This window comes from Pipistrellus hanaki, assembly GCF_964339955.1.
Source record: "Pipistrellus hanaki genome assembly, chromosome: 1".
Taxonomy (NCBI): Eukaryota; Metazoa; Chordata; class Mammalia; order Chiroptera; family Vespertilionidae; genus Pipistrellus; species Pipistrellus hanaki.
In genome coordinates, this window is record NC_140503.1 from 164,780,437 (window position 1) to 164,798,531 (window position 18,095).

The window sequence follows — 18,095 nt, forward strand, 5'->3', positions numbered from 1 at the left end:
CCATGTGCCTCTCATAGGTTTTGGATGCCCCACCGGGGATTCACCAGCTCCTGAAATCCTGTTGACACTTCAGAAGGTCTCCTAAGTTGTCACTACTTCTGCGAAGCTTTGCTGAACATGTCCAAACAAAGTTGGTCGCACCTTCCTTTATGTTTCTGCGGCCCTTTGTACATGCCTATCTTGTTCTATTTATCCTACTGTACTAATTACTCAGCTACAGATCAATCCCCTTCAATGGAATGTAATATCCTCCAAAACAGGGGCCATGTTTCAGTCATCTTAACCCCTGTGTCAGGATCGATGCCTGGTGCACAGTCAAGACTCCTTAAATGTATGTTAAAGGAATTAATTAATGACTTTTTTTTTTCTACCGGGAATTCATCCTATCAGTTATCTTCTATATAGTAATGCCTACATGATGAGTTGTAACCATCAGGTCATAGTCTAAAAATATGATACCTTAAGATAGATAAACTTAAGGCTATAAAATTAACCTGGTAAGTGTTAGAGCCCAGATCTGCTTATGATGACGAATACTGCTGCCATATTCATACAAAGTAACCAAATGTGATGCCAGGCCTTCTCTCTCTCTCTCTCTCTCTCTCTCTCTCTCTCTCTCTCTCTCTCTCTCTCTCTCTCTTTTCCATATCAGACAAAAGCCATGTTCCACGGCCAGATAGAACAGCAGAAGGAATTTTTATTTCTACCCAGGACTATGCTGAGCTGTCAGTTTCCTTTTTTTTAGCTGTCATTTCTTATGACATACTCCCACTGTGTTCTGCCATTGATTTCTAATTTCTAACTGAACATATGCTATTGCAGATAATCTCTTCTTGCAGACTTATTTTATATGTGACTTTTATTACATTGGGGTTATTATGGAAAATAAAAGGTCATTCCCTGACTTTTCATCGTAAGTCCTCTTTGTGATACATTTCAGATCACCCAGGGTTTGAGTAATACGCTGTGAAAATTGTGGCAAATAAATTCAAAGAGGAAGAATGAGGGAAAGCTAGCTATCTTCTGATCTTGCATGCAGTCGATCATTTCTTTGGGAAAGCCCCTGACTCTGCTGGAGCCTAACACGACATGTATTGGCTTGCTGAGCAATGTGTTTCTAATGAAAAGGAACACATTACTTTGGGGGCAATGACATATGGAAACCCTACTCTCAAAATAAGAAACACTTTTTGTACGTGATAATTCTGACATAGAAGATTGCTTTAAAAATTGTCTAGCCTGTGCTTCTCTAAGAACAAAAGGCAGCCTTTCCATGGAAATGCTAAACACAAGCACTTCCTAGAGGCCGCTGATGCTCCAGGAAGCCTACCCAGACCCAGGCAGTAGGCACAGAGAGCTCTGCATGGCCGGGACTGCCCCTCAGGAAAAGAAGCCTGGGTTTCACACCTCTTCCATGCTCTCCTGGCCAAGTTGCTCTGCCACTACCAGGGAACTCACACACTTGATCAGCAGCCCCTTTCAGGCATCAGTTGGGGCTGCAGTTCAGATTTCCAAAGCGCCAAGAAGTATTCACTCCCAACCCCTCCACAGAAACAGCCAAAATTCCAGGCACAGGCAGATATGCCAGACACAGATGCCTTCATTCTGTTCTTTACCCATTTTGTGGCAATGGCTTCCTTTCCTTCTCACCTCACCAATGACCAGGAAGCCCTTGCCAAGTTTTAGCGGGTCAGTTTCCAATAAGAAGCTCTTGGTGGATGGGAAATGTTTCTGTCTTCAACTCAACCTCACTGTTCCGTGCTTTCCTACTCTGCAAAGTGGGAGTAGTAATACAGTTGACCCTTGAGCCATACGGAGGTTTGGGTACCAACCCCCATGCAGTAAGTCTGTGTATAAGTTTTGACCCCTCCCAAACTCAAGGAATCCCTTTGTATCCACAAAGGACTGGTTCTAGGATCCCCAGAGATATCTAATTCTGAGGATGCTCAAGTCTCCTATATAAAATGGGAAAGATCAATGGATAAAGTCAGCCTTCTGCATCCTTGGATTCCTAATTGCAGATCAAAAATACTATTCTCAGTTCATGATTGGTTGAATCTGTGGATGCAAAACCCAGGGATATGGAGGGCCAACTGTATATTCATTGAAAAAAATCTGTGTATAAGTGAACCTGCTCATTTCAAGCCCTTGTTTTCCAAGAGTCAACTGTTTTTTGTTGTACATTGTTCGCAGGGATATGATGAGATGGCATGCTTGAGAAAACAGAGAATGTTATATGTGATCATATGAGTGGCATATCCCAGGAAATCCAGCACATTTGTTTCCACTGGTGTCAGAGGCAGAGGAATTATAAAGGGAGCATATTAAAGTGCAACACAGACAGAAGAGGAAAGGGCATAAAAGACTATGGGAGAGGCAGGCTGACTTCCAAAGGGAGTGAAAGGAAGTGACAGAGCCCTCATGGATTATTCTAGCAGAGGCCTCCCACTCTAAAGCTCTTTCCTGGCAATCTCTACAAAGATCAAGCAAGCTTGGTGAGGCTCCTGGAGAAGCCCAGATGCTGGGCAGACTACTCTCCCCTCCGCCTATCTCAGACTCACATGAGGTCAATGCTACTTGCCTAAGAAGCTCAAATGCCAGACCTATTGAAAAGGAGAAGTTCATCTGAGTAGTCATCATTTCGGATCCTTTTACTCCAGTCCTTTTACTTCTGTCCCCTATCAGGCTGGGTCTCTGCCCTCCTCCTCCCTCCCTGTGCTAACTGACGCTTTTGTCCCCTGCAACAGGGATGTCCGGTCTCCATGTGTTCTGAAAACCCATGTGGACTTAGGAAGTTTATAGTAGAAAAAATGTAGACATGTGTAAAAATCTCTAGTCTCATGAAGAGCCAGAGAAAAGCAAACTAAACAGGAGAGTGGCAACTATGTGCCATGGATTAGACGTGCACATGACAACACACACATATATATATATATAGAACTCAGAAATCACATCTAAGAATTTACCCTAATCAAATAAATTCACCAAAATTTCTATTAAAATTTTTCACATCATGCTTATTTATGATAATGAAAAATTTAGGAAGAAACACCAAGCAAAAGAGGTTTGGCTAATGAATTCTTACACACAGTCAATGTGTACACATATGTCTTGTATACAACACACACAGAAAATGCAAAAACTAGAAAGACATTCACCAAAATACTATCAGTAATGATTTGGGAGAGCTTGAGTCAGGAATTTTCACTGATTTTTTTTTTTTTTTTTTTTTTTTTTGTATTGTGCCTTGAATTTTGTTAACTTTATCAAATTATTTTTTTTGAATAAACATTAATTCATTTAGTACTTAGGGGAAAAATTACTGAAGGAGAAAAAGAAAAAGCCAGTGGCCCTTTCCCTAAGGCATATACTGGGGAAACAGCTAGTTAATCTGGTAACCACATTTGTGATATAGCTGAGTCATTTACTCATCTTGGGTAACCTATTTGAATCTTTTGCAGGGTCTTCTGGAGCTTGAACTGAGGGAGACTTTGGCAGGTCCTATGGAGAGAGATGTGCCAGCGGCCAGCTTTTCATTGGTATGCAAGTCAGGGGATAGAGGCAGCCAGGCCAGCTTAGCAGAAACATGTTCATCCTTTCTACCTCCTGCCCTTCTACCTATACTGCTAACTCTACAATACCAGTACACTCCAAGGATTATCAGTGCAGTGACTAGCTAGGCCCAGCTTGATGAGCCACAAGGGACCCTCAGATTCCACGCTCCCCTGTGACCACCCACAGCTGCTAGGACTCCCTGGGTATTTCCTCAGCACCTGTTAATTAAATGGCTGTTGATTTCTCCAGGGACACATTGAGTCTCTTTGTCTACAGAATCTGAAGAGCCAAAGGAGGGACCACCAACTTTTGATGGGCGGAGTTCTCAGACTTCCTGGCTGCTCTAGCATAGTCCACTCAGATCTGGGCAGTGATAGCACAGAGGCACTGTGAGCGCTGTAGGCAGCAGGAAGCAGAAGGGGAGGGAGGAACAGCAAGAGTGTTGGGGTTTGATACAGGAAAGAGAAAGCATGTATGTCACCCAGTCTAGCTAAAATAACAGAACACTAGGCACTGGGCAGAAAGCCAGAAGACTTGTCACCAGTTTGTAATCTGTTGCTGAAATAGTTGGGGGTTCAGATTTGTCAGGAAGAATGGGATCTGTCTGGAGGATAAACTCCCTTGCATTTGTGGTGGGCTTCCTCTGCTGGAATGTGGTCCTTTTGTTCTGTCATTTGTCTCTCAGCATACACAGCCTGGGTCCATGCACAGCTGGGGTCTACAAGCCAGGCAGACGAATGCCAAACACAGCCACTCTCCTGCCACAGGAGAGGTCCCGCGCAAAACTCCACCAGCTGCTTCCACCTTCTCTTCAAGTATCCTTGGCGTGAGTGTCCAAAGAGGAAGGGGACTTGGAATGCCACTGCCACCTGCTGCTTTGGGTTCCGTTTACTCTAGAAACGTACATATAAGGAAGTGGTAGGATGTGCTGGCACTTCCTTCTGCACAGCTTAACACAGTCCATGGTCACTCCCCAAGTTCCAGCGACAGTGGTTTCAAAGAATCACCCCACTACCTTAAGAGGGAAATTAAGAGAAGAAAAAGAGAGCTGGGGAAAAAGTAGAGATTCTGCAGTTTTCCTCAGGCCACACCTAGGCAGGAATGCTGACAGGGAGGAAACAGTAGAAGCTAATGGAAGACAGATCACCAGAACGCCAACGCCTAGGCATGCCTGTACATTCCTGTTCTTTCTCCTCCACGCAATGGTTTATCACACTTTTCCAAACAAAAATGATTCCAGAGGCCTTATACGTACTTAGCAATGTGAGGAATTCAAAGGTCTTAAGACCTATCTCTGCCTCAGTAATCAGTCACTTCATATTAACCTACCTTTAAAGCTGTCTTTATAGCACTGATAGCAATGAATTCAGAGAGCGGTAACTCTCTGATTATCTTACTTGTTTAAGGACACTCTTCTCTGGGTGGGAAAGGGAAGTTCCTTAACCACTGGGCAGTTGTGGGTCGGTTCACTGCCCTATCCCTGGTGCCTGGTACCACAATGAAGAGGCTCAACAGATATTTGTTAAACAGAATGCAGAAGACAGGAATATCACTGGAAGCAGTAAGTCCCCTTTACCAGGCATTCAGCAACTGACAGACCATAACTGCTCTAGAACACCAGAGAATGTTTGAACATTCAAGACTTAAAAGGCCAGAACAAAATGAGTGATGACCAAGTGCTAGGATGTGCCAGGCCCCCTAAGTGAATATGTGATTTGGCAATAAAACTGGGACTGACCCTCTGATTCTGGGGTGTGGGGGACGGGCCACGGAGAATACCTGCATAACCATGACTATCCCAACAGAGCAAGGAGGGCTCCTGTCTTCTTGGAGATTTCAGAAAAACAGTTTCCTAGATGCCTTTGCTAAGAGGTGTGCCCCGAGCTCGCTGGCTGGGCTAAGCCACATGCTGGAGCACAATGCCAAGACCCATCCGGTCCTCACTGCTGTAGACCTGGCTCCCGGGGTTAGTGCTTCATTTCCACAAGAGCGGGGCTGTGCTAGTCAACCATGGATCCAACAAATAATTAACTTGAGGAGTTCCTCTGTTCACACCACAGCTTTGACATCTCGGCTGGGCTAGCAACCTATATGTAAATTTTTATGGGTTTTCTTAATACGGCTTCTTTCTCAATAGGCCATAATATTGGCTGAGAAACAAATAATTACAGATTCTCATTTAATCTGAGCATTTAAAGAAAATAGAAGGATTTTTACTTGTTGTGACTAATGAATACAGTAATCTGTTCTCTGTATTATATTTACATTCCCATAACACATAAAAGTAGATTTTGCTTTAGTTCAGACACTAATGGCATGACTCTTTGTTTATGAATGTAGGCTATTTGGTTTTTATTGCTGTAAATTGAAGAATAAAGGAACAAATTTGATAATGACAATAGCTGCCCTTTGTCAGACATACACTGTGTGCAAGGCATAACATATTTACATTTTCAAACATCTTTTCTAACTTCATATTGGTGGTTTGAAGTAGATAATACTATCCCCATTTTCTAGTTGAAGAAATTGAAACTCAAAGAGATTAAGTGACTTGCTCCAAACCCTATAGCATCAAGTGGTAGAGTTCAACTGTTTGATTCTTTAGGTTGCAAAAGCTAAGACCACATGGCAATCAGATATAGGATAAACTTCATAGGTCTTTGTGTTTTTATATTTGTTGTGTTACTCTGTAAGCAGCGGCTAACCCTGCCTTGAGTGAAGCTCACTATAGGTAAAGACAGAGTCTTATTTATCTTCAGATCCTCAGGACCTAGAGAGGTCAAAAGGGAATGAATGGAGGAGTGAGAGAAAGGGGACAGGGAAGAGGGGTAATGGAAAGCACATTTCAAATCTCCTAACATATATGGAGGGCTTCTAGGTACCAGGCACCATCCTTAAGGACATGCGTGCATTTATTACTCATCTAATCCTCACAAGAACGCTATGTGTGCCGAAACTGGTTTGGCTCAGTGGATAGAGCGTCGGCCTGCAGACTGAAAGGTTTACAGGTTCGATTCCGGTCAGGGGCATGTGCCTCGGTTGCGGGCACATCCCTAGTGGGGGGTGTGCAAGAGGCAGCTGATTGATGATTCTCTCTCATCGATGTTTCTAACTCTCTGTCCCTCTCTCTTACTCTCTGGAAAAAAAAAATCAATAATATATATATATATATATATATATATATATATATATATATATATATAATATATTTTATTGATTTTCTTACAGAGAGGAAGGGAGAGAGATAGAGAGCTAAAAACATTGATGAGAGAGAAACATTGACCAGATGCCTCTTGCACACCCCCTACCGGGGATGTGCCCGCAACCAATGTATATGCCCTTAACCGGAATCGAACCTGGGGCTTTTCAGTCCACAGACTGATGCTCTACTGCTGAGCCAAACCAGTTTCAGCAATAATATATATATATATATATATATATATATATATATATATATATATATATATATAATTTTTTTTTTTTTAAAGAACGCTATGTAGCCGATTTATTGTCTCTGCTTTACCCATAAGGCAACTAAAGCACAGAGTTCAAGAGGTGCTCGTTGTAAAGGGCAGAGCCAGGGCTGGAATCCAGGCTGTTTGGCTCCAGAGTCCACAGTCTTAAGTGCCATGTTGCACCCCCTTGCTCCATGCTTTTGCCATGGGGTACATTCAGCCTCATCCTTACAATTCAATGGTCCCGCCAGATTGGAACAGAGTTCGACTGAAAAGAGGAGCAAGACAAGCAAGAAAGAATGTCCTGGTGAGCTCAGCCTGAATCCAGACTTAGATTTAATCCCTGATTTCTAAGAAGAGGCAGTGGAACCACCACTCTGATAGGAGAATACCATACCTTCAGTGGTATCCAAGAGCCATGCAAAAAGGATGCAGGTTATGTGGCGTGATGGGGGTGAGGGGTGGGGCAAGGAGCATCCACACGTGCCTCAAGCCTGCCCATCAGGCTGGAGGCGAACATGAGATGGGCTATTCCTTCCTGAAAATGGGTCACAACAGGGAAAGGTAGCAGGAAGCAAAGTAGAAGCCCAATCCTAGGGCCTGAAGTCCATGGCATCCAGAACAGGACAGGGTAGGCAACAGGAATGTTGGATCCAGGTTAGCCAGGAGGTTAAGGCAGAAGCCCAAACTCCAGGCCTAAAAGGTGAGACGTGGGTACTCAGAGGGTGATTATGCCTTGGCCTTACCAGTTGTAGGAAAGAGGCAACTTACACGTTACCTGTCTCTGATTGAGACTAGTATAAAAACTGGGTGGCTCTGAGTGTTAATGATAAAGCATCAAACTCCAAAGTTGGAGAAGGCAAGGGAAATGAAGCAGGGACTGGTATGGGGCACATGGTATGATCTATATGTACAACGTTCTTCGGTGTAGTCAAGCAGGAGAATATAACAATAATATTAACATATGTACACATATGCCTAGGTCTGTATGCATACAGCATGGTATATGTGTGTATATGCCACAGGACCGAGGGAAAGGGAACATGATAAGGACTCCCAGGGATGCGGTTTCTGGCAGGACTCCTGTCTTCTTTCACTCCCCCCTGGCTCACCTGCTTGAACTCTTTTGTTGAAGAGCCATGCTTATGCGCTGCTGGGCTCTGCCCCACATTTTTCACTCTGCCTTTACCTCACACAGTGAGCATGAATATTAATCAGAGGTAATTCCTGGTAATTAGTTTTCTCAGCACAATGTTCACTTTCTTTTGGTTTTGATGGGTCAATAACGTGGGGAATTATGCCAAAATGACACAAATGACCCTGCCAAGAGGAATGAATCCAGAAAGAAAAAAAAACCTGCTGTAACCATAGGCTTCTTTTTGAAAAGTTTAACACATACTGAAAGAGCACTGGTTGACCGACTGGCTTTCAAGGTCAATGGTGAAAAGTCACCCAAAGTGACACAAGCAGAAATATTGGGGAAAAATTCCAATAATGAGAAGGGATTAAACAAAAAGACATGACACAGTATGGTGATAGCCAGAGGGAAAAGGGGGTAGTGGGGGAGATGGAGGTAGTCAAAAGGAAGGAATGGGGACGGAAAGAGACTTTGCTTGGAGAGATGGGTACACAATATAGTCTGAAGATAATGTTTTATTGAGTTGTACACTTGAAACCTATATGGTTTTGAGAACCAATATAACCCTAAAACATTCAATTAAAAAAAAGATTATTTGTGTAGTAGTTGCAGCATCGAGACAGCATATAGAAATTGATCACACATTTAGCTTTAATTTTTAAAACCATTTTCTCTCTCTTCTTTGCTCTCCCTCTCTTCTCTTGCTCTCTCCTTTCTTCTCATTTTATGCATAAAAATGCAACCAAGCTGAACTAAAGCAAATTGGTTTAATTCCCTGGAAGGAATTAAATTTTCCCAGCAACTCTCTACTAGAGGCATTTGTGTATGGCTTTGTGGATGGAATGTGAAAGAGTCAGCTACATAAACCAATAATCAAGTGAAACATTACCTATTCTAAAGTGCCCTAAAACAGCATTAACATCACCAATTAAAACAGTGGGCACAAGAGAAAGAAGAATGCTTCCTCTAAAAGAAACAGGAAAAAAATTAAAAAGTAAATATATATGTGGGATATGTGGCAGGCGGGTGGAAGCAGTAGGGAGGGTAGAATAAAATCTAAGGGAAATTAATTCCCTCTTAAAAGCAAATTTGTGACAGCAGTGCTCATAGGAGGTCTCTTTGATGGGATAGAAGAAAGGAGTGAAGAATACATCTAGTAATTTCATCAAATTGAAATTTCAGCAGTTTACCTAAATTGCCCAAACATTAGACACATACAAAGCCATTTGTATGTCCCCACTTTGAACCTGTTCTAAAATAACAGGTAAATAGAAGATGACAAGTAATAAACATTAAGGGTTCCTTTCTCTTTTATGGTTGAAACTTGTATTGAAACACGGTCCTTCAAGGATCACCAACGGGTAGTATGTTCCATCAAACACTTGTTCAACAAATGCTGAATGCTTTGTGCTGCCATTGATGTCGGGGATGCAGAGACACAGAAGATATTCTTGTAGCCCTCAAGCCAGGCTCTGAAGCTAGTGTGGCTACCATATTCTATGGTGGGACTGGCCCCACCATCCTCACATGTGCATGCACAGACAGCTTCTTCCATTGCCTGGGAAACCCAAGCCTCCCTCTTGTTCTCTGTGGCCGCAGCCATCTTGGTTGGGGCTAATTTGCATACTTGCTCTGATTGGCTGGTGGGCATGGCGGGTGGCTGTGGCTTGTGGTGTAGTGGAGGTATGGTCAATTTGCATATTACTCTTTTATTAGGTAGGATTCTTTTTTAATTTTTTTCCTTCATATGATTTCCCTGAAAATCTAACCAAGGGCATGAAAGAGAGGAGCCTATCAGCTGACCTTTAGACTGGCCAATCTTCCGATTCTCATCATGGATCTGCCCATTTTCTGCTGAGCTGATAGTGTAGTTACCATAATACCTGGGTGACATTCCAGAAGCTCCTTCTGGCCGATCTTTTCAAATTTACTTGCCACTGCAGACCTGCCTTAGCCTCTGAGCACACCTGGTTACCTGTCTCCTCTGGAAGAGGACTCTGCCTTTAGGACTTGGCCTGTCTTTCCTTTCACTGTTACCCCCTTCTCCCATTTCTGCACTTAAAAATTCTTCATATATTTACTTTTTTCCTTATACCTAAGATCATAACACTACTGAAAAAGTGATTCAAGTATAAACAACAAATTATACGATATTAAGACTACTCCCACCTCCAGGGACTGTTACAATATAAGAATTTCAATTAGATATTAATTTAGAATAAAAGTAGGCATATAAAGCTAATAAAATACATAGATAATAAGGCAAGCACACATTTAAATGCCTTCTTTTTTTTGTCCAAGTTCATTATTATGACTTCACTTTCTTATTTCTGTTCCTCCCCCTCTCTTTAGGTGGAAATGAAGTTTAAAAAATATGTAGATGTATTTTCTCCTTTATTTTCATTTAAGCCCTTTGTGATTATACTATGATGGAATCTAACTTATAACATAGTGAAAATCCTGAACCACAAGAATGGGGTTAACTAAATACTATCCCAGTGCCCCCAAATGTGTGCAGAAGGACTTATAAAAATTACATCACATATGCACATCACTACAGCACTAATGAGGTTATAAAAACAATGTATGTCCTCTCTCTTATCCACTGTTGTCATCCCATGAGGAGTCTGTTCAGAATTTCTGGGAAGCTGTTTACATCTCCTAGTGACCCCAGATGGCTTAGGAGTAGGGAGTGGCTTTCTCAATGGCCCAGCCAGCTGTTGGTCTGGCCAGTGGTTACCTGCACAGGAGTGGCGATCTTGGTAGAAGCCATCCCCACAGGTGGACACACACTGCCCGTGCCGCATCAGCAGGGGCGGCTGGCAAGAGGAGCACTCCAGGCCACTGGAACAAGTGGAACACTGAGGTTTGCAGGCTGCTCCAGGCAGGGTTAGGAGAAAAAAAAAGGGAAGCTCTAATTAGCTCAAAGACACCACTGCAGAGTCATTTCCTGCACAGCTCAATTCTGAGGCTCTGGGGTCAGAGGGAATAAAAAAGCAAACAACAAACAACAACAAAAACACACACACAACAAAATATCTTAGCCTTCAATCATGTTTCATGCCAAGCACTGTACAAAGTGCTTGACATATACAAATGCATTTCATCTTTATGACAACCATATGGGATAGATATTATTAACCCCATCTATACTTATAATAGGGTAATATGCAAATTAGTCAGGATGTTGTCACAGTAAGAACCGACTGATCAGCAGGCCATGGGACAAGGCAAAAGGAAGAAAGCTGAGCCTCTTGAGAAGGGAGAAGGCCAGCACATTGCATGAAGGCAGAAGGTGAGAAGGCCAGCACTGCAGGAGAAGGCAGGAGGGAGAAGGCAGAGGGAGAAGCCAGAAGGGGGAAGGCAGAGGAAGAAGGCAGAGGGAGAAGGCAGAGGAAGAAGACAGAGGGAGAAAGTGAGAAGACTAGCACCGCAGGAGAAGGGAGAAGGCCAGCACTGCAGCAGAAGGCAGGAGATGAGAAGGCAGAGGGAGAAGCCAGAAGGGGGAAGGCAGAGGAAGGCAGAGGGAGAAGGCAGAGGGAGAAGGCAGAGGGAGAAGGCAGAGGAAGAAGACAGAGGGAGAAAGTGAGAAGACTAGCACCGCAGGAGAAGGGAGAAGGCCAGCACTGCAGCAGAAGGCAGAAGGGAGAAGGCTGTGCTGTGGGGAAAGGTGAGAAGGCTGGTGCCGTGCACGAGAGGTAGAATGGAGAAGGTGAGAAGGCTGGTGCCACGAGAAAAGGCAGAAGGAAGAAGGTGGCAATTAGGCAGTTAGGGGGATCAGGCCAGGAGGGAAGAACAGTTAGGAGGGGATCAGGCCAGGAGGGGAGAGCAGTTAGGAGGGCGATCAGGCCAGGAGGGGAGAGCAGTTAGGAGGGCGATCAGGCCAGGAAGGGAGGGCAGTTAGGGGGATCAGGCTGGCAGGGGAGAGTAGTTAGAAGGATCAGGCCTGTAGGGGAGCAATTAGGGGCATCAGGCAAGCAGGCAGGTAAGCAGTTAGGAGCCAGTGGTTCCGGATTGCGAGAGGAATCCCAGATAGGAGAGGGCGCAGGCTGGGCTGACCAAGGTCACATGAAGCTGGCCTTTAAAGCCAGACAGTTAGGTTCAGGGATCTGAGTTACTTTCTTTTTATTCAATAGACCCCAATATCTTTCTCACTCAACCATTTCACAAAAATACCCCTTGCCTCTTTTCCTCCACAACCTATGGCAGAGATATAAATAAATTTCAAATAGTCTATAGATTATAAATCAGGAAAGTAAGAGTAAATTAATAAGTGCAAAAATAATAAAAGCAGTTAACCTATAGTAATCCATGACTATATCCTAGACACTTCACATGTATTGACACACTTAATTTTCACAAGAACCCTTTGAGGAAGGCACCAGCATTACCCCACTTTACAGATGAGAATACTGAGGCACAGAGAAGTTAAATACTCACAGCCAGGGAATGAACCTACACACTCTAAATTCATAGTTAACCTTATGATTCAGAAATAGAAAAAAAAAAAAGTAACTATGATTTGACCCTAACCATACTAAATTTTTCCAGGTAAGTTCTCCTTTTCACTTTATATAAAAATTCAAAAATATATATGGACACATTCTGGATCCTCTGGTAAGAACCCATGAGAGATGAGCTTTATTACTGATTACTTGTGTGGTGTTGAGAAAACCTCTGCCCCACAGGTTCCACATTTGCAAAATGAGAAAGTTCTAGTAAGTGATCTCAAAGTTCCGTGTCAATACTAAATTTCTATCTTGGATTTACTGCATATTTTAATAAATGACACCAAGCATCCTGATATTGCTATCCTTCAAAAAAGGAAAAATCCAGCCATGACTACATAGCAAGCATCTGCCCTCCCACATCACCTATCTGCCGGTAAGTCTAGAAATGCCTGTAAAATATTAGAAGAAAGAGACCTGCAGGTAAAGAAGCAAGTAACCTATGGATGGCTTTACTATCTAATAATGTGCATGTCCTGCATCCAGGACCCCCTCCTGGACAGCAGTCAGCCTCTGTCCACCTCTGGATGCACTGCCTGGAGCCATACCTAAACAGAGGGCCCCAGCTTGGTAAAATCCCGGGCCGCAGCTGTGCACACACCGCCCGTTCCGCAGCAGCTTGGTGGGGTCCTGGCAGAGGACACAGTGGTCTGGAGATTGAGAGCAGGTCAAGCAGTCGGGGTGGCAGTAAACTACAATCAAAGACAAAGAAGAAAACACAGTAGAGACCAGTTAATTTATTTCTCTGACATCATCCCCACCAAAAAAAGCTGTATAGAAAATAAAGAACAGAAAACTCTAGAACTTAAGTATGAAAAAGGCTCCCAAATAGAAAAAATACATATATCTTTTAATGCAAGCTTTCCTAAAATCTCTCCTTATCTGAAATGACATCATTATCTCCTAGAGCTTCAAATTAAAGATGCTAAGAACATTACCAAACCAGCCTATTAATGCTTCTACCTGCAGGAACTCCACTTAAGACGGGAATGACTAGCTCTACAATATATGATTTAAACAGATTCAATAAATTATGGCTTTTCATTGTTCTTAAGCTTTGATGTGCATAAAATGTTAAGACATAAAACCGACATTTTTTTTTAATTGTATTTTCTTTAAAAAAAAAATACAGCCAGTTTTCTTCTTTTTCTCTAAAATTTCAAATCTCATTCCCAGTAACTGAAATTATCACTGAATTTAACGATAATTGTCAGCAAAGAATTTCTTTCAGGTTTTAAAGTTGTCAAGGACCTGATTTTCAAGGTACGCTACATTATAATGTGCTAAATGTTTGCTTTGGAAAACCCAGAGAGCCACTTTGGTGAAGGTAATGTAATTAAAACATAACGTTGCTTTGCTCTTCCCATAATACACTCTTCACGGAACACTGTGATTAGCCAAAACAAGTTGAGTGCTACAACTGCCAATTTGAAAAAATTGCAACCCATGGATGAAAACAATTAATTGTGAAATATGAATGGAAGAAAATGCCACTTCTCTGAGAGACAAAGCTCATAGGCAAATTACTGCTCAGCCAGAGTAACTCCAGTGCTTTGCCAACAATTACTAACTGGAACTAATTCAACCCCAGGTGATTTGAAAGCAGAGATGCAGAACAAGTAGGTAAAATTTTCTTTTGGAAGAAATTAATGAGTCTTTAAACTTCAAAAACCCTTTTGAGAATTGAAAAAGGAACCATCTGTTTAATAGCTCACCTTTAAAAAAAAAAAGCGGACATCCATAACAAACACTTTTAGCAATTGTCCTTGTAGCTTAAAAAATGAAACAGTCCTACCAAATAGTTGCCTTTACAAGTTTTCAAAAATTATGTTATTTGATTTTTCACAATAATTTTGTGAGGTAGATAAAAACACATATTATCAATAAGAAAATTAAGATATAGAGATGGTCAATGACTTGGCCAGAGGTCATATACTCATCATCCATTGAATTTGGCAAATACCTGGACAAAGATTAATTAACATCATTTGTTAAAATATTCGGAAGGAAAAAAACAACAAAGAATAAAAAAATTAAAAAATCAATGGGTGGTCTGAAAAAAAAATCAAGGGCAGAGGGAGAGGACCTCTGAGTTATTTTGACAGTAGAAAACATCTCAGTAGAAATCAATTAGACATGGACCCACCTGCCGTGCATTCTGGGCAGCACTGTCCCTTCACCACCTGGGCTAGTGTGGCCACTGGACACGGTGGACATGAGGGCTCATAGCAAGTTACCTCAGCCCCTCGGCACTCACACAGCTTGCAAGGGCCTTCCTCCCACTTCTCTCTCTCCTGCATGACATAGTAAAAGTGTTGTTAGCAGAGTGCAGAGATCCTGAAGACAGTTTGCTGCTGGAGAATTTATCATTTCCATATGGGACAAAGTGAAGGCTCCTGATCAGTGCCATGTCAAACTTAACCCTGAAATAGGACATTAGTAGAGGTGTCCTAAATTTAAAAGGACAGTATTTCTAATTCTTTGTTTTTGACTGGGTTATTTTAATATAGAACCCAGCCAGACAGATACTTTGTGAAAGCATCCTGGGGCTCCCACAATAAGCAAGAAGCATTGAGCACTTGTTTCGCATCCCATCTCATGGAGAAAACAGCAGAGGGGTTTACGTGGTACCCAGTGACTAACAGGTACATTACCTACAATTTTTATGATAACAGTGGGAAGCCGGTGGAAGCCCTGAGTTTTCTTATGGTTGCTACGGTAAGAGTAACAGTAGTGTCATTGTATTCTTAAAGTGGAAGTTTTGGCAGGTACCTTTTTAGCAGGCTGCAGATGTGCCACAGGCAACCTCACACTAAAATATTCTTTTCTTCCAAGCAAATTATGGTAATAAACATTAGTACTTTGACAGAGAATCTACGGTGAAACATCAAGAGTATTTATTTATTCATTTGTTTATTGCTATCTCACTTGCCCAGAGTATAGGAAAGAGACAGAGGTTCCCACGAGAATATTTTGGGGTAATGAAGGAGGTAAAACAGGTAAGAATAGGAGAACATATTTTAAGACAAAGATTTGATAAAATATTTATTAAGCCAAACCATGTTAAAATATCAATGTGGCAGTATTTAGCAACAATGAATGACAATATCACAAAAATGAGAAAGATTATCTTGAGAAAGCAGAAGTGCTTTTCTTCCATTTCAAGGCAGACCAGATTCTATAACCTCCAACAGTGTAAGGTTGCTTAGGTGAACAAACACGCTTACATTTTCCCTTAAAAAGAAACCATACAAAACTGCCCTGCAAACACTATAGAGAGAGTGAACACTCTCTCTCTCTCTCTCACGTGGTATTGCCTGGGGAGTGAACACTCTTAAGACCCAAAAAGCTCTCTCTTGAATGCTTTGCAGTACATGAAATTGCACTAATGGCTAAACAGAGTTATTTTAGGCCAGAAAATTCAGGAGGAGAAAATCATCACAAGAATGGAAAAGGATCCATGTAGGAGCTTGTAGTTGAATTATTAATTGCCAACTGTGGGGAGAAGAACAAGCTAAAGAAAGGAGGGAAAGTTCAATGAATCAAAGTCTTAGTTATCATTAAGATTCTTAATCTGAGGCCATGGCCATCAAATATGACTTAAAAATCCTAAGCAGTAAGGTTCCACAGAACAGTTTATGCAGATCATCGTTTAAAACAATTTTATAAATATCTATATAAAGTTAAAAATCTATACTTACTGGAATATGTTTAACTTCACTTGCATTTGAGGACATCTAGGAACAAAGAGAAATGTTTTTATTATACCACTAAAAACTCCATTAGGCTGATCTATCTCTTTTTTCATTAGGAACCATCCATTTTCTCCCAAGTGACAAGCAACAACATTCATCAGTTATGAATAGGAATAAAATCTATCTTTATATAAAACAAGAAAAGCATACCAATATGAGGTAGAGACAAGATGCCCAGGAAATAGTTTTAAATTCTCATTCTCACTTTGTGTTTGAGCACTTGGTTTCCATTCCCCTCAACAGGAAGAACTTCACAGTCAAGTGATCTAAGCTTGTAAGAACACTCTTGAATCTTGAGCCGAACTAGATAAAGCATTATGGTGATTGGAGCTTATTTAAAATAATTTGCTTTGTTTAATTCCAATGAGCTTAATTGACCTCCAAAAATGAGCATAAAAGTTAATACTATGATTGAGAAAATACAGATTCAACGTTTTTAGGGAACCTTTAATCTCTTAAATTCTCAAGAAACAAGAATGACTGAACTATGAAACACTGCTATTAAACAAACAATACCAATGCCATAGTAACAGTAATATCATTTTAAAACTGTGTTTTGTGTGTGCCAGGCTAAGTGCTTTGTACATATCATCTCAATAGACCCATGAGATGAGTACCATTTTTATCTCTACAGCTGAGGATTACGTAACTTGCCCAATATCACAGTACGTGGCAAAGTAGGGATCTCAACCTGGTGCCTGCACATTAACACGACACAAACAATACTGCCTCCACAGCATGTACAGAACACTGGTGGGTAGATAGATGCAATCTACCCAGATCACAAAGAAAAAGTATATAGGGATCAGTTCACAAATCATAGGACCTAATCCTAATTCTTACAATGCTCCTCTGGTTGGTCAATGAAGCAGTTGTATTTATGATCAACGGGCATGTTTTATAAGAACTTGGTGAACATATTAACATTCTACAACCTTATGTGAAAAAATATGAGCTATATGAATAGAGTGCATTTAAAAAGATTAAGATAAATATTTTTTTTCTTTTGGCTACACAGTAAAAAAGTATAGGGAGAAATAAAACCTTAGCAAATAGAGTTTTAAAACATCCAATCCATCAAAATTCTTTCGATCCTATCTGGTCACTTTTCACCACTTCCGCCCTAGGCCAAGACATGCTCACCCTTTCTCTGGGCTATGGCAAAACCTTTGAACTGAACTACCTACTTCCAGTCTCGTCTCCTACCCCTCGCCCAAGCAGCAGCCCAAATGATCCTCTCGCAAGTAAGTCAGATCCCAGACACTGATCTACTTAGCACTGCCCAGCAGCTGCCATCTGCATCAGGGTAAACACATCTTTATCATTGCATCCAGGCCACTACTGAACCTCATCTCCGACTCCTTTCCCCTCAGTCAAACTCACTTTTTAAAATATCTATTTCTTCATTAACTCCAGAGAAGAAGGGAGAGGAAGAGATAGAAACATCAATGATGAGAGAGTATCATTGATCAGCTGCCTCCTGCACCCCCCACAGGGGGATCAAACCTGCAACCCTGACCAGAATCGAATGGTGACCTTCTGGTTCTTTGGTTGACATTCACTGAGCCACACCAGTAGGGCGGCAATACTCCCTCTTGCAGTTTCTTGAACGTGCCAAACATATTTCTCCTTCAGGCTTTTGCAATTGCTGAGAAATTGTGCCCAAATTTCTCTGCCTGAGAGG

The 18,095-nt window shown here is 41.7% G+C and overlaps 1 protein-coding gene across 1 annotated transcript in view; it reads right to left on the bottom strand.

Annotated features, from left to right (window-relative positions):
* Nucleotides 1-18,095, bottom strand: part of FRAS1 (Fraser extracellular matrix complex subunit 1) — a 438,553-nt gene that overhangs the window by 222,734 nt on the left and 197,724 nt on the right. The window contains exons 11-14 of the mRNA XM_084880389.1: nucleotides 16,358-16,393; nucleotides 14,803-14,950; nucleotides 13,205-13,348; nucleotides 10,889-11,023 (exon numbers count right to left, since the gene is read on the bottom strand). Of these exons, the coding sequence (XP_084736515.1) occupies nucleotides 10,889-11,023; nucleotides 13,205-13,348; nucleotides 14,803-14,950; nucleotides 16,358-16,393 (463 nt within the window). The remainder of the gene's footprint in view (nucleotides 1-10,888; nucleotides 11,024-13,204; nucleotides 13,349-14,802; nucleotides 14,951-16,357; nucleotides 16,394-18,095) is intronic.